General features: G+C 38.2%; 1 protein-coding gene and 2 long non-coding RNA genes across 9 annotated transcripts in view; 1 reads left to right on the top strand and 2 right to left on the bottom strand.

Annotated features, from left to right (window-relative positions):
* Positions 1-2,083: 2,083 nt before the first annotated feature.
* Positions 2,084-5,066, bottom strand: LOC118452372. Its single transcript, XR_004842144.1, has 3 exons — positions 4,989-5,066; positions 2,554-2,691; positions 2,084-2,282 (listed from the first exon to the last, which is right to left on the bottom strand). It is a non-coding gene; the product is annotated as an uncharacterized LOC118452372 (long non-coding RNA).
* Positions 5,067-5,677: 611 nt separating this feature from the next.
* Positions 5,678-25,228, top strand: part of CPB1 (carboxypeptidase B1) — a 22,434-nt gene continuing 2,883 nt past the window's right edge. Inside the window, exons 1-10 of the mRNA XM_009639764.2 lie at positions 5,678-5,748; positions 5,855-5,930; positions 7,576-7,700; positions 10,137-10,236; positions 11,722-11,823; positions 12,592-12,693; positions 14,982-15,092; positions 15,188-15,278; positions 15,878-16,080; positions 24,229-24,313. Of these exons, the coding sequence (XP_009638059.1) occupies positions 5,678-5,748; positions 5,855-5,930; positions 7,576-7,700; positions 10,137-10,236; positions 11,722-11,823; positions 12,592-12,693; positions 14,982-15,092; positions 15,188-15,278; positions 15,878-16,080; positions 24,229-24,313 (1,066 nt within the window). The remainder of the gene's footprint in view (positions 5,749-5,854; positions 5,931-7,575; positions 7,701-10,136; positions 10,237-11,721; positions 11,824-12,591; positions 12,694-14,981; positions 15,093-15,187; positions 15,279-15,877; positions 16,081-24,228; positions 24,314-25,228) is intronic.
* Positions 11,743-25,228, bottom strand: part of LOC118452371 — a 22,998-nt gene continuing 9,512 nt past the window's right edge. For 5 of the 7 annotated variants that reach the window (XR_004842143.1, XR_004842142.1, XR_004842139.1 and 2 more), the window contains 5 exons: positions 19,995-21,684; positions 15,547-15,655; positions 15,359-15,430; positions 14,768-14,992; positions 11,743-14,043 (listed from right to left, as the gene is read on the bottom strand). This is a non-coding gene — a long non-coding RNA (uncharacterized LOC118452371). The remainder of the gene's footprint in view (positions 14,044-14,767; positions 14,993-15,358; positions 15,431-15,546; positions 15,656-19,994; positions 21,685-25,228) is intronic. The other 2 variants (XR_004842140.1, XR_004842138.1) reach the window with 2 other exon arrangements.

Below are 25,228 nucleotides of genomic sequence, written 5' to 3' on the forward strand. Positions count from 1 at the left end.
GTCCCACACACTTCAGTAGCATGAATTTGGTTTCTTGTTATTTTCTTCCCTGTGATGTCTCACAAATAGCTAATACAGTTGCTTAAATCAGACAGGTTCTCCGCCCAGTTTGAACTTTGTTTACATACATGTTCACAGAGAAACAAAGAGTGCCCAGACTAATTCATTGAGCTTAATTTGCTACCCCATACTCTTATGATGAGTGAGCTCTCACTATGGTTTTTGAAATCAGTGTGTTTTAATAATGATGTCCAAGTATAGATTGTTAGTCCAATTAATTGCTTTGGGAAGAGCTTTATGAATACTTCTGATCAACTAAGAACCACAAGTCTTTTGCAAAGGAACGTGTTGTTACATGAACAGATGTGCAGAATATCCAATTAACCTACTTGGACTTTCTGGTTTGGCCCTTTTTAAATTTTTTCTTGGTTTTTTTTTTTCCTTTTTACAGTATGACATATGAAATCTAACCCCAAACTCTGGTAGAAGGTAGGGAAGGAACCGATTTTAATGATGTTTTAATGTTTATGTTTTCTTGGGGAAGAAGCCAGAGAATTAGCTGAAGTTCTACTTGATCATAGTGGAGGTCTACTTTGTTCTGCAGCTTGCGAATCTGGGTTACTTCAATAAAAGCAAACTGAGAAAGTTTATTCATTTCTAAAAGGTCTCGTTTTTCTGAAACAATAGAACTCCCTGACCTTTCCCAGGTATAATAGCAGTCGACACAACCTGTCTCTCCGCAAAGGGCATCAGATTTCAGAATCATTCAGAGTTGAAGGTAACAATCCAAGCACTAGGCTTGAGACTTTATCAAAGTCTACAGATGAAAAACAAGCTATACGGAAGAAGAAGAATGTTCATGATTTACGTCTTCCATGAAGGCCAACACACGCAAAAAGCAAAACAGAACAGTAAATTACCCAGAAATTTGTAAAAAGAAATTTCAGTTAGGCCTAAGTGTGGAATCAAGGTGCTCAGTCCAGTCTCATCCTTGAACCTTTCTTGCTGATGTTTTTTCATGCATCCTGGACCCTCCCATTATCTATCATCTGTCTTTAGTCCCACTCATGGTGAACCTGCTGTGCTGTATTAACTCCAATATAGCATCGCTATCTGGATCATATTTAGCAGGATGAAATGGAGATTCACCTCTCTGACTAAACCCTTCTGTTAAAACTGGAGGTGGATGATTGCACACTGACAGTCTGATTTACCTTCAGCCCCTGCAGAGCCCAGAATGGGAGCTAGGGGAATACTGAGGAAGACAACGTGCTAACAACCCATATTAGATATCCTGGAGAGGCCTCAACAGTCGACAGATACTCCTGTATCTCATTACTAGCACTGCCTCAGCAGCATCTGGTTCTGGCATTGCTGGAAACATTATATAGGTGTAAATGTTGTGCTGATCTACGCCAGAACAGAAAATTCTACACCCATCAGATACTGCAAGAAGATGAGAGTTGAAAGTTTCAACTGGCTTCTATTAGTAAGAGTATCGAGTGCCTAGTTACTCGTGTACTTTTTTAGATGATGAACTTTTCACTGCAGGCACGATCTCTCACTACATACTGCATGCTGATCTCAGTGCCTTAAAAACTGTAAGGGGAGGGACCTTATGCATTTGTGTATCTTTGAGCTGTCATTGAGTCCTGCCATGACCCTGCCAGCCTTCCAGATGCCAGGGAATAGGCTTGAGTCTGAGAACCTGCCACACTCTTGTGCAAAGCAGAAAGCCCATCCCAAGGACAAGCTAATTAAGCAGAAGCCAATGGGTGTGAGGACAGTCCTTCTCATTGCTTCATTAAATATCTTTTTTCTGTTTGGCACTAAATAGAACCTTGACAGTTGGTTTCCAGGAATTCTGGCACTGTGAATACCTCTATTCACTGCTTCTATTTTAGTATCTTTCACACTTTTTTCAAGCAAATAAGAATCTGAATGTATATGGTACATGCAACAACTTCATGCTAGGGATATAAAATACTACACAATCCATGCATTGACCATATAATGAAGCTGCGATACATTCCGTCTTAATCCCAACTACTAGAGGTCAATGGTAAAAATACGATATCTACTTTACAGGAGATTCCTTGGCAAGAATCCACTGACCCTACAAAAAACGGTTACAGTCTTGCTGTTTCTCACCTGATGAGTCAATAGCAGAAGTAGCAACATATCCCAAAGTCCTGAGAGCTACCTTTTTTCTCCATACCCTAGATCTCATCACTCCTATTCTTTCCTCTCCTTATCTAGTTCCTGTTCACATTTAACAGCATCTGCAAATGTGAGAAAAAAAAAAATAAATCAGAAGATACCTAGACATAGCTACCAAAACAGTAGGATATGGGCATGTCCCAGGGCACTAAAGTTGAAAAAGCCTTTGATGAATTAAAAGATGCAATATTAATAATATATAAATATAGAGAAAGTACCAAGAAAGCTTGGAGCATATGCTGGATAGCAGATTCTGCTGATCCTGGTCACTTCAAAGTCTTCAGAATAAATTCAATAGTATTACTCTTCAAAAGTAAGGTTAGCACATATTACCTTAACAAATAAATGATGATAAGAGGGTCCCCATAATTCAAACACATATGGCTGGTGTGGCACATGTTAGGATTTTGCTACATTACATACAGAAGCAGTGTTGCAGATTTGGGCATTGAGGAGTTTCTCACTGATCTTCTGGAACATAATAAATATCAAACAATATTGAGATAAATTTGTCAATCAAGGATTATAAGAACAGACATTATTCTGTGACTAAAAGATAGCAGACTTTAAAATATAGCTCAACAAACTATCTTATTCAGGAAATCTGTATCTACTGAAACTCCTAGAAAGACACATTACTTATCCTCAGACTTTTGGACTTGGTTTGATAACAAATGGGATGAAAGGCTTCATAGGAAAAAGGATGCTTCTGAAATGCTAACACTGGTGTGTATTTTTTCCTTTTATCAGTCTGCAGTTAGCCTTTATAAGCTTTTCAAAGTGGAGTACCAGAGTATTTCAATTCCTAAAACTGAAATATGGAATTACTACAAAAATAAATTTCAGCTGGAATATAGCCAATTACTAGCATCAAAACTTTTTACAGCTCATGTCACTAAACACAGGGAATACTCTTTGTGAGTGAGAACATCATAGAAAGCTTTACTTTTAATCATCAAAAAAGCAAACAACTGCAACAAAATTGCAATAGCTGACACTTCTTTTCAGCTTTGCTCATCTTAAGTATAAGACAAAACACACATCCTGAAGGAAATTAATACACACTGTCCTTTGGGGATTCAGCTGGTTTTGTTACCTTCTTGACTAAAAGAATTAAATCTTCCTTTTGAATCTTGTCAAAGATATAGGTAATACCAGCCTCTGCACTCTGTGTTAAGCAGTAAAGGCCAAGATTTACTCAGCCATGGCCAACTGATGTGCAGTTGGCTTGTAATCAGACACCAAAAAGAACAGAAGGCTTAACCAAATTTAATTTGCTATTTTATTTATCATTATGCTGCCCCCTTATCATACAAATACTAAACATTTATATAGTTAGAAAAACAAGACAATGTTTAGAGCTAATTTATGAGCCAATCTGACAAATAACCATCAATTGTGAGATGCACAATAAATCACTTAAGTAGGATTCCAGGTCATTGCTTTTTTCTGGCCTAGTCTGGGATGGAAACAGCAAAGACTGCCATTAGAAATTGCAGTATTCAGTAATGCTTGCCAGCTCAGTAGCTGATGGCAGTAATGCTGTGTCAGTGATTGTGTGGAGAAAAAAAAAACCATAAAACAAAAAATCCCATCGTCTCCAACTGCATGAAAAAGCAAAGCATTTCTTACAAGTAAACTCAAGCATTGAAATCTGGCAGTCTTCTATTTCCAAGATGCTTTTCAGTGTTCAACAGGGAATGATGACATCCCCAATTTATTTCATTACTTCTTGTGTTTATTTATTCATTGCAAGGTCTGAGCTTGATAGTCTCCACATTATTGTCTGAGCAGTGATCATGAGATCAGACCATTTTATCTGATACTGTAGATCTCATCATCGTAAAATTAAAACTTCTGAAGACTTTGCAGTGTTGTTTTGGCACTCTGTCAGAATAACCCCTGCTGTCATCCTTCTTAGGAGACTTGACTCTAAGTAAGATTATTGCTGGGCAAGAGCCTGCAGTGTTACAAATTAGGTCATTACTTGTAAAGTAGGTTCAAACCCTATGATTTGGCAAAGACAGTTTTGGATAAACGGGCTCAGTGCAGTTTTGGAGTCTCCTTTTAGGAACACATTCATCATGGATCATATTGTTAGGCATAAACTGCTGCATATTTGGTACATTGATTTTAAAAATATATTTCTAGGTATTCTGTATATAAGGCTGCTGCAGCTTTACTGAGTTGACTCCAGAGAACCACAAAAAAAAATTCATTTACATTCATTCTTAAAATGGACATTGACAATTCAAATTTCTGCACTTTGAAACTGTAATTATGTCTTTTAATCTGAGGTGAATATATATTAATTTTCTAATAATTTTTCACATATTACATAATATGCATATACATAGATTTCTGCAAAATAGCAGACATGGAGTCAAAGAACATCTTCAAGATTATCTGTGTCTGAACCCTTTTAATTTGTCTGATTACTCAGGCATAACAGAAGAGAGATCTGAGCTCATGAATTCCATTCTTTATATATTTATATGCTAGCTCATTCAGAGGCTCCCTGTCAAAAATATCAGTCACCTCAGGACAGAGCATCAACAGACAATGAGCATTACATTCAATGCCAAATACTCCTTAATGAAAACTAAACAGATGCAAGTGCAGTGATGCAAACACACTATTGTTTCTCAGATAGTTTAGGCACAACATGAAAGGTAAAGCTAAAAGTGCTTTTGTATGACTACATTTCATTTGATCTTCTTGGCCTACCTGTAATGCCTACAGCAGTGCTTAACTTAAAAGACACGTACCCCTGATCCTTACGTGATTAAATGAGAGAATATGCAAGAATCAATGAATGTGTTATGTGGAGTGTATGAACATCTCTACTGCAACAAGGAACTTCAACGCTCCCAGTTTTGCAGACACTCATAAGTTTCAGTGAAGTGACTGAGCAAAGAACAAGTTCAGTACTTTTCTTCTCTGTTGGGAAAAAAAAAGGTAATTGGTACATCCCAACTGTGTTTCCTCTTCCTTTGTCAGAGCCAGCCCCATATTATTCAGAGACAATGAATGCTGTGTGATTGAGACCAGTCACGCAGCAACAACATCTGAGAGACATCTACTATTACATAAAGTAACAATAAAGTATTATAAAGTTTGTAATCCAGCAACCAAATAATTGCAAAAAAATATAATTTAATCAAAATTCACATGCAACAGAAAAGAACAAAGTAAGTTAAATTCACTTTCTCATATCAAGTTTACCCAGCTCAAGCAGCAAGACGCTTTAGCTAGCCCACCTTGAGACTTTCAGCTGTTTTCACAGGTGCAGAGCAAAACACATTATAAATAGTATGCAAATAAAACAAGGTCAAGGCAATAATCTATCAGTTGATCAGTGGGTTGTTCTGGTGTATAACTGATAAAAAGCAGGAAAAAACATGTTATAAAAGCAGCATAGAAGAACTGAAAGCCTGGGTTGTTTTCTTAAAAAAAAATGTGGGCGCTCTTGGTTCTCATAGGTGCTGCAGCTGTTTCTGCTCACCTGCAGGATCTTGGCTTTGATGGGTAAGAACAGACATCAAGTTTTATATTTGCACAATTTCTTCTGCATGAACAAAAGCCTTTCAATTGACTTACTTGTTTAAAATCCAACCTTTTTCTCCTCTTTCAGGCAGAAGGTGTTTCGTGTGATTCCGCAGAATGACAAACAGGTGGAAATCATCAGTTCCCTTGCCAGCAACATGCAGGTAAAGAACCAGGGGAAGGGACTATATTGCATTTGAAAAGAACATTTCTCCTTTGGTTCACCTAACATATAACTCAAAAAAAAAAATAATCATGCTACTGAATTAAAAACCTAATCTTGATTCCATTCAAGCCAGCTGGAGTGTTTCTTCAGAAGGAACAGGACAAGGTGACAAAGCTAGAGCTATGCAAATGCATTCCAATACCTTCCTAGAAAGTCTGGCTAACCCAGTCTGAATATCAGTGCCCACCAGAATTTGTTAATAGAATAAGTTAATCTGAAATGCTGTATTCAGTGTGGGGTGCTTTCAAGAACATATTAGATAAAACACAGAAATTCCAACTACAAGAACTTTTACCATTGCAGGCAAAATATTTTGCTCATGTAAATAATCTAAAAATCCATACTCTCAATGAACGGAACTTTTCTTTGGCCTCTAGTCTCTCATGTCATCTTTTCTTCTCTGACTTTCCTTTAAAGCTTCCTTTCTATCCAACCAAGCTGCGTGTTTCTCACTGACCTTGATGTAGATATATAATGACACAATGACATGAGAAAAACCAATAAAGACAGCAAATGTGTTTTCAATATTTCTCTTCAGCTTTGATGTTGTAAAATAGCTGTTGGTGAAAAAGACACCATTATCTGTAGGATGAAAGGATGGTGTTTTTAACGAAGTACAGATGTGAAGAACTATCATCAACAGGCTAGTATAGCACGCTGGAACAGTATTCTGGAGAATAACGTACTATTGGAATGGTGCTGTGCATATTAAGAAAATTAATATACCATGCTTGCTTTTAAAGCATGTAGTATAGACAGATTGTCTTCTTCTTTTAAGCAAAGAAAATATCCCTGGACTACCATTGTTATACAAAGCAATCAGTCAGGGCTAATGTGGTAGTATATCCTGGAATAGTCATCTCACTTGAAGACCCATAGTTCATGAATATTCCCACCAGCCCCAATTCCCCTCTACATATGTGAGATGAAAAGCTGAAAAGGCATTAGGTTGGCAAACCAACTTTGCTTTCATTGGCCTTTAATAGGGCACTAAATCCAGATGTCTAGAAGCTGACTTCTGCAAAAAATAGTAATAGCATTGTTTGTTTGACCACCCCGAACTAAACATCTTCCAAAAGCACAGGTTCCTCATACCAACTTTAGCGAACTCAGTCTTAAAAGCAGTCATCCAGGCAACAGTCTTTCCCAGTTGAGTTATGTGAAGTATTCATGTAGCGTCCCTCTACTACTGAGTCAGGAGTGCATTTCTGTCTAACACTTACAGGAAAAACCTCCAGTGAAATGTGCACAAAGAATGCAGTAAGTTGTAAAGATAGCTATAATATTCACAAGTCTGTATGCACTCAGATGCTGTAAAATAATTGGCATTTGAGAAACTGTCACTGCCATCTCCAGAATTCTGCCATACAAACTGCAGGGCTTAATAAAATCATCTTAAAAAATTTCAAGTTAAAATTTAGGTTGATACATCTGGCAAGCAAGGACGGGTCAGTGTAGTAAGATAGGAATGAAATTCTATATACTAATCACAATCAACATCACCATCACACATACACCCACCTAAAAATCACAGCCATATGTATGTATTTATTTGTTTATGTATTCATTTGGCCTTCTTTCAGGTTGACTTTTGGCAGCCAGACTCGGTCACACTGGTAAGGCCAAAAATGCAAGTTGATTTCCGAGTTGAAGCTGACAAGTCTTTTGAGGTTGAAGAACTTTTGAGAGACAGTGGAGTGGAGTACAGGTAAGTTTGTTCTCACTACTGTATTTTGAATAGAAGGAGATTAAATACTCGGGAAAATGTGTTTGATTTTTTCATATTGGTCAACTGATCTTCCTGTCACAAACTTCAAACATGGGTTCAGCTTTCCTATTTGAACTGTTCCTAGTTCAAATGGACTGCAGGTGCTCTGCATTAAAGGGGTGAGGTGAAATGTTGATAGAGGTAAGAGACAGAAAGCAAAGACTTACTACCAGGAATTCCCCCGAGGTGAAAGCTCACTGCTGGAGTACAGAGGGGACAAGGAAGATTCCCCATTAAAGATAAAATGCAGCAAAGGTCTAGAAAGAGCCAGAAAGCACACCAGAAGGGTTTCATTATACTATCTGGGAACTGAAGCCAGAAAATTGTGAGCCCCAAGGGCCACCCTGAGGGGCTCCCCATTGAGTTCTCTAATCTGCAGAATGATAGCTACAGGGGAAAAAAAAAAAAACAGCTGGTGACAAAAAGAAGATGGTTGCCAGGTGAAGGGCCAAGGGAGTGGGGAGAACAAGTTCCCAGGACAGCCTTGGGGTTACTCACGTCACACAGCAGATCCATGGCAAGGATTTCTCCAAAGAGATAGAGCTCTCAGTTAGCTTAAATATTTCATAAGTATATTACCCAGAAGTAAAAAAGCCCTGAGTTTCCAGGACCAACTACAAGTGCAGCATAAGTGGAAGGAATAGATCACACATCACACATCCCTGAGACAGGAAGCCCTGTAGTGAGCAGCACTAATGTGGGTGCTTACTGGGTGGGTAAGGAGAAAAGAGCAGGACCAGGCAACTGCTTATACTTCATCTTCCAATCATTATGCAAGCATTAGTCGAGGATGAGAAGTTGATTTTGGGCTGGAGTGGAGTGGGGCTGTCTGTATTCATTGCTCCTTTAGCTCCACCTCAGCTTTCCAAAGTGGCTTGGCCCAGCTTGATTATCAGGCTTCTTCCATGTGTAATGGATATTCTGTCAACATTACGTACTCAGACAGAAAGACAGTGTTACTTGATCAAATTCTCATGACTTCATTTGGCTGAGTGGAGAGTTTTTGTCTCTCACCCCATTGTTGTTGCTACCAGACCAAACTCCTTCACTGGACACCACACAGTTCTCATTAAACATAACTTTTATGATCTACTAAATCCAAGGACAATCCATCCCTAAACTTACTGGCCTCATATTAACTATGTCTGATTTGTATGCTGCTGGGGGAACAGAATCTAAAAACATTCTAGAAGAAATAATTTTCAATAATGGCACAGCCTATGTACAGCACAGGAATCCAATTTCAGTGGAATTTCCTCTTTGGCAAAGGAGGAGTTACTCTACATGTGTTAGTTTTTCCTATAATATTCATGAACTCCCTCAGGTCCGTGCACAAATCTTTTGATTGCAACAAAGGCCATAATGTCTGGAAGGTGTCCCTGACAAACTTGAGTGGAGCGTCCTTGTGACAAACGAAGCCATTACAATTCTTTTGAAGTGCAGCTGCAGTGCCATGACATCATGTCAATGTAGTCATTTGCACTGTTTGTTCTGAAGGCTGGTGGCGCCTCACAAACTGGCCTCCTGCTCTTCTATCCAAATCACAAATGATCAAGGACATACCCTGGATGAGTAAGATTTGTAAGATGTTAAGACAAGCACTGGAAAAACAAGAGGACTTCATTTTTTGATAGCCAAGGTTGAAATATAAGCAAAAGGTCCTCAAGAGTATGCTCGATGATGAGCTGTGCCTTTGTACCAGCCCCAGGGAAAGATGAACAGGAGAGAGCCAACCAATCCAGACAAGATGCTGGGATTTTCTTGCCATTGTGTGTCCTACTTTAATAGCCCACCTCATGTGCAGTAAAGTAGCTTGGAGGATGGATAACGCCACCTGCAATAGAGCTGTCAAATCACACCTAAACTTTGGAAATGGTTTGACAAAGAATTTCATCAGGCAAACATCTCCGTGTTGCTGCATGGGAGCGTTGTGTTGCTGCAGTCTACCTGTCCTCCAGTGCCATAAGTTCAAGAGAGGGCCCTTTTCCTATTGAGGCAGAGGCAATCTGGCAACATGAGGACAGTCCAGAGCTCATTTTCTACACACACTCTGTCTCAGCATTGCCATTCTTCCTAAAGCAAACTGTTGCTACCCTGAAGGTTTGTTAGTAGGGGAGTAAGTAGGTAGGTGCTAATTAGGAGGAACCTATTGCTCCCTGATCATTCTCACAGCAATGTTGAGGCAGAAAGTAGGTTGATACTTGAACCTAATATATCCTATTTTCAAACGCATAAATCCCGCCCTCCCCCCCCATTTCACTTCACAATCCATGTGGCCTTAATTCCAGGAAGACCCTGAAATGTCTACCTGGTGCTCACTTTCCTGCTAGCAAATTGTACGTTACTCTTTATACTTTTCATGGTGCCTTTTTGCAGAGTTCTGATTGACAACCTGCAGGCTGCATTGGATGCCCAGTTTGACAGCAAAGTTCGTACTGCCAGACACAGCTATGAAAAGTACAACAACTGGGAAACGGTAAAGTCTAGAAGTTGGGCACTTCGTTAGCTCAGTACCTTATCCTCTGTAGTCAAAATGGCTTCTGATATGCTTCCAGCATTCTTTCCTTTTCCTCTTCTGTTCCATCCATTAATACGGTAACTCCTTTTCCAAACTCTCTTTCCTCGTCTCCTTTGTTGCTCATTACTGAGTTAATCCATATAACCCATCCCCCTACACCTATTTCCTCCATCTTTGCTCCCAGTGCTGCAAAGCAACTCTGGCAGAAGTCCAATGACCAGGCTGACATGCTTCACTACTAGTCTGCTCTTTGCTTTTTACTCCTTCTTGATCCCCTCTGCCAAAAATCTTGATTCCATTCCTTGCCCCAATTCTAACCCTTCATCTTCCACCAGAAGCTCTCCCCTCCTCCCTCCTTTTTTTGTAGCCATGGTCTTTTTTCCTGACATGTAATCTTGACCATGTCATTCTTCATACCTTTGCAGTGCCTTCTTATCATCCATTGCATCACAGCTCTTACACTTAAAAGCATGACAGTCTCCCTTTCATGTCTTTCCTTTGCAAAATTTTTTCATTTTTGTGCCAATCATTGCCCACTAAGCACCTGTTACATTTTCAAACAAGAAAATTTGTATTTCCTCTCCAAATGGTATCTATAGATCATATACAGAACTAATCAATTTTCTTCCACCAGAACTCTCTCTCAAGAAAAAGTCTCCTTTTACAAGGCTATTTAAAAATAAGAACAAAAGCTCCTCTGACTCTATTGGCATGCAAAAAACGACCAACATCCATAATGTCAATCATTATTTCTAGTATTCTCTTGCCATTTTGTCTAGATCTGTCTGCTGTTTCCTGTCTTTCTTAGTTCATAGATAGCTCTTTGGGCATGAAATGCTTTTTTGTGTGGATGTGACAATTTTTTTATGAGCTTCTGAAGGCACCTGTAACAAAGGGAATCTGCTCCAATTTTGAGATAATAAAGGCTGTTATTACTTTCCTTAAATGATAAATAGAAAGTAGGAGATTTTCTTTCATTTGTACCTGGCATTGGTGGACTGTTCCTACAAATCCCTGTCCAGCACTTCTGTCAGTAATTCAAGAATGATGATGAATAAAAGAGCCATGAAACTGAAAAACATTACAACATGTAGAAGATTTAAGGCATTCAAACTACTTAGCTTAACAAGAAAAACAGTTTTCGTTTGTTAAGAGAGTTTAAGGGTTGACAAGGTCTTAACAATGTAGGGTTAGCATTCAAAGGGGTTTGTAATCCACAGCCATACTCCAGTGACGGGTTTAAATAAATTCATACCAGAAAATCTTAATTCAGACATATAGCTGTAGTACAAGTAGGAATTAATTCTTAGAAATCTACAAACTATATTAAATATTAGGTCGAGTCAGATGCTCAGAAGGATCATTCTGGCTTGAAGTCTGTGAGTTAATTACTCCAGACCTGAGGACAGAGACATCAGTAAACTTAACCTCCTTGTTACACAGATAGCTGCTTGGACTGCTGATGTTGCTGCTCAGAACCCAGACCTTGTCTCTCGCAGTGTAATTGGGGAAACATATGAAAGACGGCCAATGTACCTTCTCAAAGTAAGTGCTTTGATTTCTTTGTGCTAGATTCTTCCTCTATTAACCTCCACAAGATTACGATCTCTATTAAAACACCAGTGATGCTAAGATAGTAATATACATTTTGCAGATAATCTAATACATTTTGTTCACCACTACTATGATTTTTTCACCTTTTAAATTTTTTTTTAAAAGGGGCATAATGAATTATTAGAAGTTCAGACATATAAATTTAACCACACTCCTGAGAGCTATTTGAATGATCATCTACCTTTATGTTCTCTCCATCTGTTGTTTGTAAACCGTTTACTTTAAAAGGATCTATAAATGTCAGTCTCTCTAGAAATAGGCAACAAATCTGTTTGTATCTTCATCATATATTTTTTTGGCATAACTCTTATTCATAAATAAGATACGATGACTTAAATAAAGGTGAAAGGATAAAGATTACTTGCCCAAAATTGCTTAAGTGTTTACAATAATATATTAGTCAAGCAAACAAGATCAACTCTTACAGACACTACAGGAAATAAATCAACAGTGCAGAATAATCAAATAATTGGGGGGGAAGCTTATCTACATTAATAAAAATTAAATTATTAAGAGTCTGTTGTTTTAGCTTGAATATCATGGTCAGCTATGCCTGAGAGCACTCCATAGATCTCCATTTAATCAAGGAATGCTATATTTGTATACAGGGTGACCTTTTAGGTCAGCAAGCTGACTAACTTGTTCTGCATACAAATTATTTTGTTCAAGACCTGGGGGTTTTGTTGTTTTTTTTCTTAGGTGGGAAAAAGTGGTGCAAATAAGAAGGCCATCTTTATGGATTGTGGTTTCCATGCCAGAGAGTGGATCTCCCCTGCTTTCTGCCAGTGGTTTGTGAAAGAAGTCAGTAAGCTTAATGATGAAAAAATATTTTACAAAATGCAACTATGTTTAAGAAAATTTTAAGTGAGCAGCAAGAGCTGAGAGCACTGCAGATTGCCTTTTTACCTCTAAATACCTGCCCACACATCCCTTCTCTCACCTCAGATGGTTAGGGTGTAACTACTTAAACCAGATCTTTATGGTTGGACCTGTAATTTCTCCACAGCTTAAGACTACCTAAAAGCATGTGTAAGAGGTACTGACAACTATAAGGATTACTTACAGAGTCTATAAATTCCTTTTTGCTCCTGCAGTCAGAGAAAGGTGAGATACAAGCAAACAAGTCTAGTGATACTATAAACATAGTCATGTTCTTTACACAGTCATAAGGAGTAGGGAATAAGGAAGTTCAAGGGGGCATCAGAAGGCATCTGAATGCACATCCGAACAGCTGTCTTCCTACAGCATCAGGTGCTATATTCTCTGTAACCAGCTTTACTCAGTAAGGCAATAGAGGGTGGAAACCTATCCTCAGTTTAGCACAGAATGCACTGAGGAAATGTACCCAAGAGAGGAGGAAGAGTATAGATGAAGCTCCCTAAACTCCACTCAGGAAGAGAGAAATGCATATACATCCCTTTGAACTGCCACTTCAAGTTGTACAGAATGGTTTCTAAAACATGAAACCATATTCAGGAAAGAGCTGCACAGGTGAAATTAGCTTCACTTGAGGCTGGGATACTTTAGGCCTGGAATTAAACAATTTTATCTCCTTTGTCTTTTTCTTCTCCTTATCACCAATATAAAGCAGGTGCAAGTTAATCAAATACTGCGCAGTCTTCTCTACAGAGCAGAGGCATATTCCCCCTCAGCACGGGGAGATTAATCAACTTAGCAGAACAACTCACTGATTGAATCTCAAATTTTGTAAGAATTCCTGGTTGAAGATTAAAAAAAAAACCCCTCAGATCCAGAAGCAGCAGCTGGGATTTAAAACCCAAGTAAAGGAAAACCAAAGTACGTGAGTGAGCCATGCTGGCAGAGGCCTTGGTGGCAAGTATAATCTCAGTCTTATCAGACAGCCATGCGGTTTTGCGTAGGAAGCAGTGGAAATTGAAAGTGACATCTCAATGGACTCAATGGGAATGTGATTTCATTATCTCCTAATAAGGCTGCAGACAGTATGCGCTACCATTTTTCTCTTAGCAATTCACGTCACTACAGCTGTCATTTTCACTGTCTGGTCACTTAATTCATGGATGTACCTGACACCAGCAGTGGCTCTGCTCAGTAGATGCAAGTGTGGATAGGCAGAAGTGCTTTAAAAGCGCAGTCATCTGAGCATCATCAGCGGTTTACTTGGGATTGCTTCTAGACATCGAAGTGAAAAAAAAATTAGAGAAAACCATGAGCAAGGTGGGTTGCTATATGTATCTCAAAAAACCCCCAAGCATAAAAAAACAAACCACGAAAAAGTAAGTAAGTTCTAGTGATCTGAAACTGCTTTTTCTAGATTCTATATCCAACCTTCCCATTTGTTAGTTACAGGACAATAGATGCCTTTCTCCATCTCCTATATGTCTGTGTAGAGTAAAGGAAACATGGGTGCAACATACTTCTTAGAGCAAATTTCCATGATCATTGCATGCTCCCTTGAGACTGATATAAATCTGTGAACAAGCATACGAAATGCCAGGCCACGAACAATCAGGATATACAGGTTTATGGCAGGAGTTCTTAAGTTTGCTATTCAATGTGTGTCTGGAAAAGTGCAGGGGAAAATCTGCCTCCCTATGTATATGTTGCATCCGCAGCTTTATGACTGGAAATGTGTAAGGATGTTCTTTGGAAATATTCTGTATAATTTTGGTTATTGATGAAACTTCCCTGCACAACAGATATAAAAAATGGGAATAATGATTTTTCCTTCTCAGGTAAATTAAACACAAACCTTTAAGGAGACAGGGTGTAGGGAGAATATATGGACAGGAAATTTGCTCTGTCCTTAAACAAGAAGCTAGTAGATGGAAATCTCTTTCCAGTGATTTATTATCCTGTTCAAAATCAACATTGCTTTACCATATAATTTATTTACCAGAATGAGATTACTTTCTAACAGCAGTGTGGTTTGAGTCAGTGTAAATCCTCTAAGTAATATCACAGAGCTGCCATCTCACATGGTGGAGTGAACTGGATGACTTTGTCCACTGCATTCATTAATTCTTGATCCAAACTCAGGCCTTTAAATACACACAGGAGATACAGATCTATGAAGGCATCATCAGCTTTTTCTACTTTTCTTCAACTAGGCTGTTGAGACCTATGGAAAAGATACTGTCATGACCAAACTTCTCAACACATTGGACTTCTATGTTTTGCCTGTTGTTAATATTGATGGTTATATTTACACTTGGACAAACGTAAGTACATTCTTCTTTCTCAACAATATTGCTGGAGAAGCCAACTGTTAGAACTTTCTCTTAGTTTTGATCTATGCTTCATCACTCTATTTCAGGACCGCATGTGGAGAAAGACACGCTCTAAAAATGCTGGTAGCCGTTGCATTGGTACAGATCCCAACAGGAATTTTAATGCTGGCTGGTGCAGTAAGTGTCTCCTAATGATAGCTGCAAGCAATCACACAGAGATGCAATAGCCAAGATACTTAATTATGGATTTTCCCTACCTGATGGTTGGTCCAGCTCAAGCTTGAGTGAAGACCACCAGTATAGCATTGTGGAGTAGCTTGTGTTCAATTCTGGGGGCAGTTTTGGGCAAAAAACAGGCTTTGGTTACTAGTGTCATCAGTATGGCTACTTCTATGAAGTATGCGTGCATATATACGCTTACACACATGTATACATATATACATACACACACTCTTCTGTGATTTCAGACCAGAAACTGAAAGAGTTTTCTTTTGGTTGGTCTCACTCAGTGGCTCCTTTGAGTGGTTTCCACTTGGCTGTTTCCTGTAAGTGTCCTAAAAATAGGGGAGATATGCAAGGAGAGGACTGTTAAGTACTGAGGCAAATCAGTATTCCCAATCATTTACATAATATAGGGCTTTATGTCAATAGTTATGTTCTTCCACCTATGCACACTGTACAGGGTGTATTTATTTAATGCTATGTCATGTTGTCATGACTCTCTTAGCAACCAACTTTTTTCATTAAATACTCATTAAATTCACCTTTCTTCACAGCTGTTGGGGCCTCAAAAAAACCCTGTGATTCCACTTACTGTGGCTCTGCACCTGAGTCTGAAAAGGAGACTAAGGCTTTGGCTGATTTTATTCGTGAACATCTTTCTACAATCAAGGCATACTTGACAATTCATTCCTATTCCCAGCTGCTACTGTTCCCTTATTCGTATACTTATGAATTACCATCGAATTACGAGGAACTGGTAAGTCTCTTTGTCATTTTGACATAATGAAAAGAATAAGTAAAAATCATCACTTGCTATTTAGGTCCATTTAACTTCAAGCAGTTTCTTTAACATCTGGAAAGAATCTGTACTGCCAGTTTTTGAAAATACTTCAGTCTTTCATAGCAAGAACAAGGGAAACTGTGATGGCTTCAGGATAGTTCAAGCACAGGATAAACTCATGAGCCTTATTTAATTTCCAGATACACAATGAATTTGCCACAAGGTCAGGTTTGTCTTCCAGTCATGCCATACAGAAATGCACTACACTGTGCAGCACTGCTTTATCCTGACTCAAGAGATTGCTGTGTATGTAGCTTCAATACCTTACATAGAAACATTATGCCTTGTAAGTCAAGCTAACAGCTTGATAGATCGTAGTAACTATTAAATGACTGCACTGGTATCATCATCAGCAGACAAGGATCTCTGTCTACCACTTCCTACCGACCTTTAATTCTCACTGAAGTAAAACGGTAAAACTCATATTGGTACAGGTTCAGGACAAGGAGGCAGCCTTTGTCAAAACTATAATTAAAAAGTTAGATAAAAGGTTAAAAGTTTCAGTTCTGAGGCCTTTCTAAACAGGCCTGGATTCAAACACACTTTTTTTTTGGAAGAGAGGATGAATGTGGTGTTTTAAAGGACACCACCTCTTCTATTCATCCTAGAGAAAGACCACACCCTAACACTATTTAAGTAAGATAACAACAGTCTGAAATATATTTTGTTTTATCCTTAAAGACAGAGAGAGGGGGGTTAAAACTATTAAATGTGTATAACAGTTGTAAACATTTTATAAGGTCAAAAATCAACAGTCATGAATAATAAAATTACTTCAGTTCTCTGGCATATTAGCAATTAGGAGCTGTTGGCAGGGAAAACAACACAGCAAAACAAAACAAATCTTGATTCCCCCTCTTTCCTGGATGCTGCCAAAAGTCCAAGGCAACAACACTGTGTTGCTCTGCTGTGCAGGTTTGACAGATTTATGAGCGCTCCCAAATAGATGTCATGATTCTGAAGCACAAATAAAAACTGGGGCCAACAGTGAAGTTTATTGTAACATTTTTTACAGCTTAAAAGAGAGGATTAAATTCAGATGAATATTTGTTTTCTTAATGTGTATTCCAGAAATTTTAAATTGTAATTATTCCAGGGAACTGTACTAATTGCTTGTCTTCAGTTTTTACAAAAGCTTCACATTTCACAGATTGCAGTTCAGTCTAAATACAACAACACAAAACCCTTGAAGCTGCTTTGTTGTCAAGATCACAAAGTTACCATGTGTTAAAAATTCGCATGACACTCTGCCCGATTTTTAGAATCAAGAGCAAATGTGATGAAACATAACTAAAAGTACAGCATGTTTCTCACAGTATTAAATGGAAAAAGTATACATTGACAGCTCATTATTGAAACAGTCCTTAAGAATAAGAAAGAACCTACGTGCTTTTCTTGGTTTTCAAATTCTTTTTTTAAATTAAAATTTTATATTAGCAATGTTCTAGTCTAATACATAGTAAAATTTAATGAATCACCTGTACTAAGGTTCTACAGTTTTTATCAATAAAAACTTTTCTTTCCTGCCATAGAGGACAATCGTGCTATTACCATTCAGCATAAAAAATAAATAGCTCAGGAATGCAGGCTATATATTTCTCTTCAACCATTTGATTTCACCTTGTAAGTTAGTCTTTCCAGCATCACTTTATCCTATATTTTAAATTGGGCACACTGATCCCAGAGGGAGTTCCATTATTTTCCACTACAAAGCAATCACAAATCTTACCACCATGACAAGGTGACCTTATGAGTGTTTTTCACGGGTTAATTAAGGGAAAATATTTCCTCTGTTGGTGATCCCAACAAAAAGACAGCAGGATCCCAGAGGTGTTCAACTTGTGCAGTATCTGATTTTAACAAGGGAAGACTTCTTGCCAAAAATCCTTCTTTTGGAGAATGAGATCAGAGTATCACCCAATCAACATTGCCTGTAGTTGGGATAATTAAACAGAAAGGGCCTAATTCACTCCAATGTCAGTGAATTAAATAGAAAGACAGGCTCTGGGTCAGGTTTGAAAGTGCAGCTTTTCAGGTTACTTCAAATAACTAAAATGCATTCATTTAAGCTGTGACTAAAGAAAATTTAAGATTTTCAATCAACAATTGTACTTGCTTGAAACGACATGGCTACCAAAAGAGATATTTTGTATGTCAATTGTTGTGACTCACATCTAAAAGTTCTGCCTAGATTTAGAATTTAGAGAGACGCTGAAGAATGAGAATCTCAACTTGTAATAGAAACTGTTTGGGCAAATAAAGGGATCATAAATCATTTTGCAAATGAAGCAGCAAAACTTGTAGTGCCATTATCTTAGATGTTATTTTTACTCTGACAGATCTAATATATTAAAGGAAATACAGTTGCAATTTCTTATCTCTTTCAGTGAGCAACTGGACATGTGCTTAAACAAAACCTCACATGTCTGCTTATCATTAACAACATTTTGTTCCATTGTATTTAATTAAAGGTAGCATTATATCACGGACTTATGCTGCATTCCAGTGTCAGAGGTATAGAAGGGCACAAAAATTGAATAATTTGAAGACACTAAGTCTGCAGAAGAGAAAGATCTAGAGAATGCTTGTACTTTCCTTTCCTACAAGCGTACTGAGCAGCGTGTCCTTGGGGCTCGAAAGACCTTTTCTGTTCACAGCCTCAAGAAATCACCAGAAGGCATAAAACTGTTCTGGTTTTGGTTTCTCAGGTAGAACAGGACACTCTGAGAAGCCCAGACATCCACTGCATTGCTAGAGCAAATCGGAACAACCTCAAAGTTACTGTAACTTACTTTGAGTTGGGGATTAGAACAATCCCTCAACCCCCCGGCCCTGGGGTGTAAAACATGATGAAAGTCACGTACGCCCCTTCCTTCCCACAACTTCCCACTCTTCTCCTTAGATGCAAGAGGATCTCTGAGGATCTCAACCCCACAGCTCATAAGGATTTTCCCAAAACATTTCTCCCTTTATTCAGGGTTGTTGTTTTGTTTCCCCCCCACACTCCTGTGGTGTTGCACAAAACTTTCACTGTTATCCAAACAATACTTGAACAACAAAAATAAAAACACCCAAGACAGGAAAATCTAGGTCAGGGATTTCTCAGAAGTTACACAATATTCTTGTGATGACACCCTGAAAGAAATATGTATTCCTTTTTGGTGAATCACATTTTGCCTGCTCCACAATCCTCTCTTGACTCATTCTTCACTATACCCTGGAGTGTTCCCCTGCATGCAGAATACACACTTGAATCTATCATCATCTCCTACAGAGAATAGAAGCACTAGCTTTTCACAACTAAAAACCGTGCCTGGCAAGACGAGTATCTCTCCACCCCCCAAAAAGATTCTTTTCATCTTTATTTTACTATTCACATTTTTGTCCTCTTGCAACAAAGAACTCTGCATTTAATTGCACTTTTCATAAACAGTTCAGCCTTTATTTTTTAATCAGTTTATATTTTGGCCTTAGCTTCTTATTAGATCACCCTATGCTTTCCTCATTTTTAGCAGACAAATGTAGCTTTATCAATTCTTGTTTGCATTTGAATTGGCTCTGAACTATGATTTGAAAGAGCAGAGGAATATGCATCATGCCCTTCCTTTTTTTCCAGGTTCAATTCCATCTCTCAGTTAAACAACAAACTCAGTGCCAAATACATGTCTGCAGCCAGCCCACACTCATTGTCAGATTAATGTATGTGTATTATTACAGTTTGGCAGGCTAAAGAATATTAATTTACAACCCAAGATAATTTTCTAGACAAGGGATTTCAGTTTGTATTACTTGCAGGTGCACTGGCCACACTGGTTATTATTTAAGCTCACCAAAATTCACCTTCCATGTTGGGTTGGTCCAGCATTTCATTTCCTCTTTCAGTGCTTAAAATAGGATATAGAAGAAAGTAAGTGGAGATATGCCCCGAGTCTCTGCAGCCTGCAAGAAGAGTGAATTTCAAATGTATTGCATGACTTTGTGAATATCAGTCTGATTATTTAACCTAGCCTAATGCCTGGGAGCAAAGCCTTTTCACTCCTGACTTTATTCCTGAATGTGTTTAAAATATATGAAGACCTGCAGGTAAGAATTTTTGAACAGCAAAAATCCTATCACCTAAGAGACTTGGATATATCAATGAGGAGTTGCAACCTATGCTGTTTTATCTGTGCTGTTGCAAACTCCTGTGATTTTACGACTTGTTACAAGTAAATATTGGTAAAGTCAACTGGGAAGCACAAGAAAAAGAAAAGTGGGCAGAAAAGCAGTATCTGGAATTGGCTTCATAGTTCCTCCACCGAGTTTGCTACAACAGATGTCCCACAACAGAACTGCTCTGTACTGATAGCCTTACAATTGTGAAAAGGATGTTTTTAGTAGCAGCAACTTCCAGGTGAAGCTCATGCATGAATCTGTCTCAAAGACAAGAGTCTCCAACAGGCGTAGGGCACATTTACCTTAACCCTCTCACCAAGGATCAATTTCTTAAACACTCTGTGAGACTGCCACAGAGAAACAGGCTTGCAAAGAAAAAAGAAACATTACACTAAAGTCCTCCACTTGGCTGGATTCCCTGGACTTTTTGGGGAGATGCTTAACTATGAGCAACAACAGAACAGTGAACTGAATTACACATCAGTCATGGACTCTGTTGAGGGGAGTCTGTTTTTATTGGCAAAATAAGAAGCCTCAGAAGTTTGGCTTCACTTGGCTAAAGCTAACTTTGCAAATACCACGTTTTCAGACTTTCACTATAAAGCAAGTTGAGGGTTGCTTAAGTAGCCTATGAGGCCAAGGTGAAGTGCAAATACAGTTTTCAGCCTCAGGCAAATCCGTTTGCAGTCCAGTGAGGGAAGAGAGCAAGAGATCCAGTGAATCAGTGAAAAGGCTTCTCCAGATCAAGAGAGACTGTCAAGACTCTGAGGGCAAAGGGAGTTGTCCACATGCAGCAGCTGCAGAATCAACATCCCTGAAGTGTTTCTAAACAGCTGCAATTTGTTGGCAAACCTAGCCTGATGATACAAGAGTAAAATGAGGGAGATGCTCCCAAAAAAATTACCTATTAACACACAGAAGATGCTTAGCCTGATAATTTATCTTGTTAGTTCAGAACTCCAGATGTGACGAGAGAGGCCAGTAACATATCTTTCATTAAAAGCTAATAACTGAAAAAAATAGGTTTAAAGATTGGGAATTATGTAAGATAATGGCAACAGAGAACACAGCTCTGCTGTCTCACTGGCCCCTGCACTCTGTACACAAGATTAAGCAAAATATTAGTAATTGCTGTGTAAACACAGGTGGGTGATCAGTGCAGGGATTACTACCTTCTGCCGAACTGACCAGCTCTGCGAGTTCAGCCGTGAGTCAGAAGCTGAAAATCCACTTCTGCTCCCAGTTACAAGGTATTGATTTGGAGTTATTTCTAGGACTTCAGGGTGCCAGTTGTTTCTCTGCTGCTATAGCTCTCAGCAACATTTTCCTTGCAAGGGAGGGATTCTTAACAGTAAACCAAACAAACTGCAAACAAACCACAACAATTCAGTTAAGCCAGTTGTGCAAAGAGATCTAGAAAAGCACTAAACAGCAAAGAGTATTCTCAAAGGTCAAAAAAATAACAATGGTTCTCTTTGCAGATGTATTCCAAACAACATGCAGGCTTGAAAACTGCTTTTCAAAAGATAAATATTACTTTCCCTTTTGGAAAACGTTGGGCATTATTTATATACCTCTGCACAAATCTCCATGCTATTTCCTTTTTACAGATGGTTTTGAATAATTGTGCTATTTAAAAAAAAAATCCTCATATTTTGTATTTATACTCACAAGTATTTACTTATTTTTTATTATTCCTGCTCTTTTATATTATGTTATTATTATTAAGAGGTGACTTTAGTTCCTATAAAGTTGACATTTCTTTTTTTTACCTTTAGGTTTTGGACAATAAATCTATTAGGAAAGCGAATGCTAGAGAGTCACTTAAAGGAAAAGAATCAGACAGCAATATTTCTGATAAAGTTTCATTTCATGATGAAGTCATAAATGCTCAGTCATGTTTTTCACTTAGAGAAGGTCATTTAAAATATTACCTCGATCCCCAGTCTGGAGAACTTGAGGAAGTTGTTTATTTGGATTCCAAGCTCTTAACAGCTGGAAATCTCAACTGCTCTTTCTACAAATCTCTCTTTTTACAGCTTCCTGGCCAATAATAAAAAATCCCTCAGGTAAAAAGATTTCCTGACACACTTTTCCTGGTATCTGTTCTGGTATGATTTAAAGCCATCATCTGGCAGCTGAGTAAAGGGAATGCTCTATTCTTCCCTACCACGCAGTTTACTCAGAGAGCTAATACTGGTTACCAACAGGTCCACACAGAGTATCAGACTATCTTTACAAATTTAATTTCCATTTTGCATATATTTGAAAAGAGGAAGAATCAGTTTACATTTTAAAATTCATTTGCTATTGAGAAAAGATTTGACTCAATCTTAGCTGCTGATTAAAGGTATATATTATAAACAAAAGATGACTGAAGAAAGCACGGTGTCCCTCAACAAGTGTTAAAAATCATCATGGATTTTAGAAAATAAGCTTGTTAAAGGATTAAAAAAACCCAAACAAACAAAAAAAACCCAACACTGGAGAGAGCTCAGCTCCCCCAGTTGCTCTGAATCCAAGACTGAAATGCAAAGCAACAACATTCTTCCTACAATTGCTTATCTTTGGCCAATAGAGAGGCCAGACACCAAACCCCACATTTAGGTACAGCCAATGCTATAGGTGGAAGGACAAGATTCAAATACTCTTTGTCCTTGTTTAAATATTCTTAATGTGCTAAATGACCACAAATTCCTATGGCAAACTTCCGTAGTTCTAGGATATTCAAAATCCAACATTTGGGAATGAGGAAACACTTGCAATTCTACAATAAAATAGGCTGCCAGTGCTAATGCAAACGTATTTTGATGCTGTTTTGTAGAAGCTCTCACACTTAACCAATATTTTCTGAACATACCATCCAATATGCCTTTTCAAGTAATTCACAGGAACACTCGAAGCATAAGGATGAACAGAGAATATTTTATAATGTATCTTCCACTGGGAAGTAAGCCAGAGTATAACCTACAGAGAAAGTAGGGGCTTGAGGAAATTCCTAGAAGAGTAAGCCATTCAGCTGCAAGCTATAAAGAAAGATATGGCAACCCATTGCTTATTCTTATACTGAACATCTGCTTTCAAAAATCATTCACACTTATCATCTGTTAGTAATAGTTTTCATGTTTTATTACCAACATGCTGTATAATGAAGAACTGGGAAAGCCACACATTCCAAAGAAAAGTCTGTAATTTTCCTTAATGCAAACATACAAAGCTTCATAGTACTATTGATGGGCCTGATCCAGCCCTCTCCCAAATCAGTGGGAGTTGAATGAGTCCCTCTGTGCGCAGGAAATGAATTTAAATTAATGAGACTACATATGGTTCCAAGGTAATTTATAAATACTAACCGCCAGAAAAAGGCATAAGACCTTAATCCGCTTCTACTTGTATCAGTGCTCAACTGCACTGACTAAGCTGACTCTACTCTGAATTTTTAGCTGCATGAATAGAAGCAAAGAAAGGCTATTGCATGTTTGGAATTTACTGTACCAAGTTATTACTATTCTCTAAGATTCTCTTATCCCTAAATAAGATTCCTTATTTCGTTTTAATCTTATACAAGTTTCTTCTACGTATAGAAAATCCTGTTAGCTATTGTCCCCTTACCTATCCAAACTCTACTGGACTATGCAGCAGGCTGTACCTCAGCAGAGCAGTACACAGTCTGGACTGTACTCCATTAAAGCTTGGAGAACAAGCTCGTTATTGATAAGCTCTTTTCACAACAACAGGACAAGCTGTGCCTCGTCAGCTACTGACATCTCATCATTCTGAAAGGTGAACAACAGCTTTGAAAGAAAAACTTCTCAAGCATGGCTTTTCCGCTTATTCAACAATGTATTTGTTTAGATTCACTCAGAAAGCTTCTGAAAATCTGCATTTATCATTATTCTTTTCCTACAGAATTCCATTGCTCGTGCTGCATCCAAACAGCTGGCCAGTTTGTATAATACCAAATACACATACGGCCCAGGAGCTGAAACAATCTGTAAGTACTGGCCTGAATACACTAGCCATCTATATTAAGTGCTGCTAACACTACCAAATGCAGTTTTCTAGTTCTTGTTGTTCCTCTTCCTAAGTAGTGACCTTCTTTCTTCACAAGCGTATACTCAGAGGTGCATATGGAATCTATCATTTCTAAAATACAGGATTCCTTAAGGATCCCAGGGAGTGTGTGACCCCTGGATGTGTTTAGGAATTCATGTGCATAAATCATACACAGCTTAGTTCTAAACATAAAAATCTCAAACAGAGATTTTCTAAATTTCCAGTATCTCCAAGTCAAAGTGAAAAGACAATGTGAATCCTAAAGAATGGCTTCAACCACTCTAGCAACACGGATAATTATTTCTTTTACTCTGCATTACAGTCTGAGAAACATACTAATTACAATTCTACTCTTCTTACTCTTCTTGGGAACTCAAGACTCAGTGTCAAAAGCCATCCCAGGGCTGCCAAATCTAGATTTCTAGAACTTTAATGTCTCCTGTATTTAAGATCTCTTAATCTCCTTAAATACGGAAACTAATCTCCTTTCCCTATTTCTCTTTCCTTAAATAATTTAAAAAACCTTTAAAGAAGAGTTTCTCCCAATTTTTATAATATTTATGGACATTTTTCCTTTAAAAATGTTTTGGTGATGCTTAGCAATTCTGGAGGGTCCTTCCTTAGCAGAAAAGAATGCCTTCATTGCACGAAAGTACTGGAAAGGGAGGGTACCATTTGTCTAGAACAAAAAGATGGAGCTTATATCCCAGATCTGCAGTTCTTTCAGATCTGTATGAACCTCAAAAAGCTTCCCAGCAAGAGGGTATTTGATTCTGACACCAAATCTTTTTGAACAACCCCATGCAAGCATGCCATTCTCCTGTTCCCTAGATATTCCTCCCATGGTGTCCCT

Source organism: Egretta garzetta, unplaced genomic scaffold (assembly GCF_000687185.1).
Source record: "Egretta garzetta isolate BGI_Z169 unplaced genomic scaffold, ASM68718v1 scaffold425, whole genome shotgun sequence".
NCBI lineage: Eukaryota > Metazoa > Chordata > Aves > Pelecaniformes > Ardeidae > Egretta > Egretta garzetta.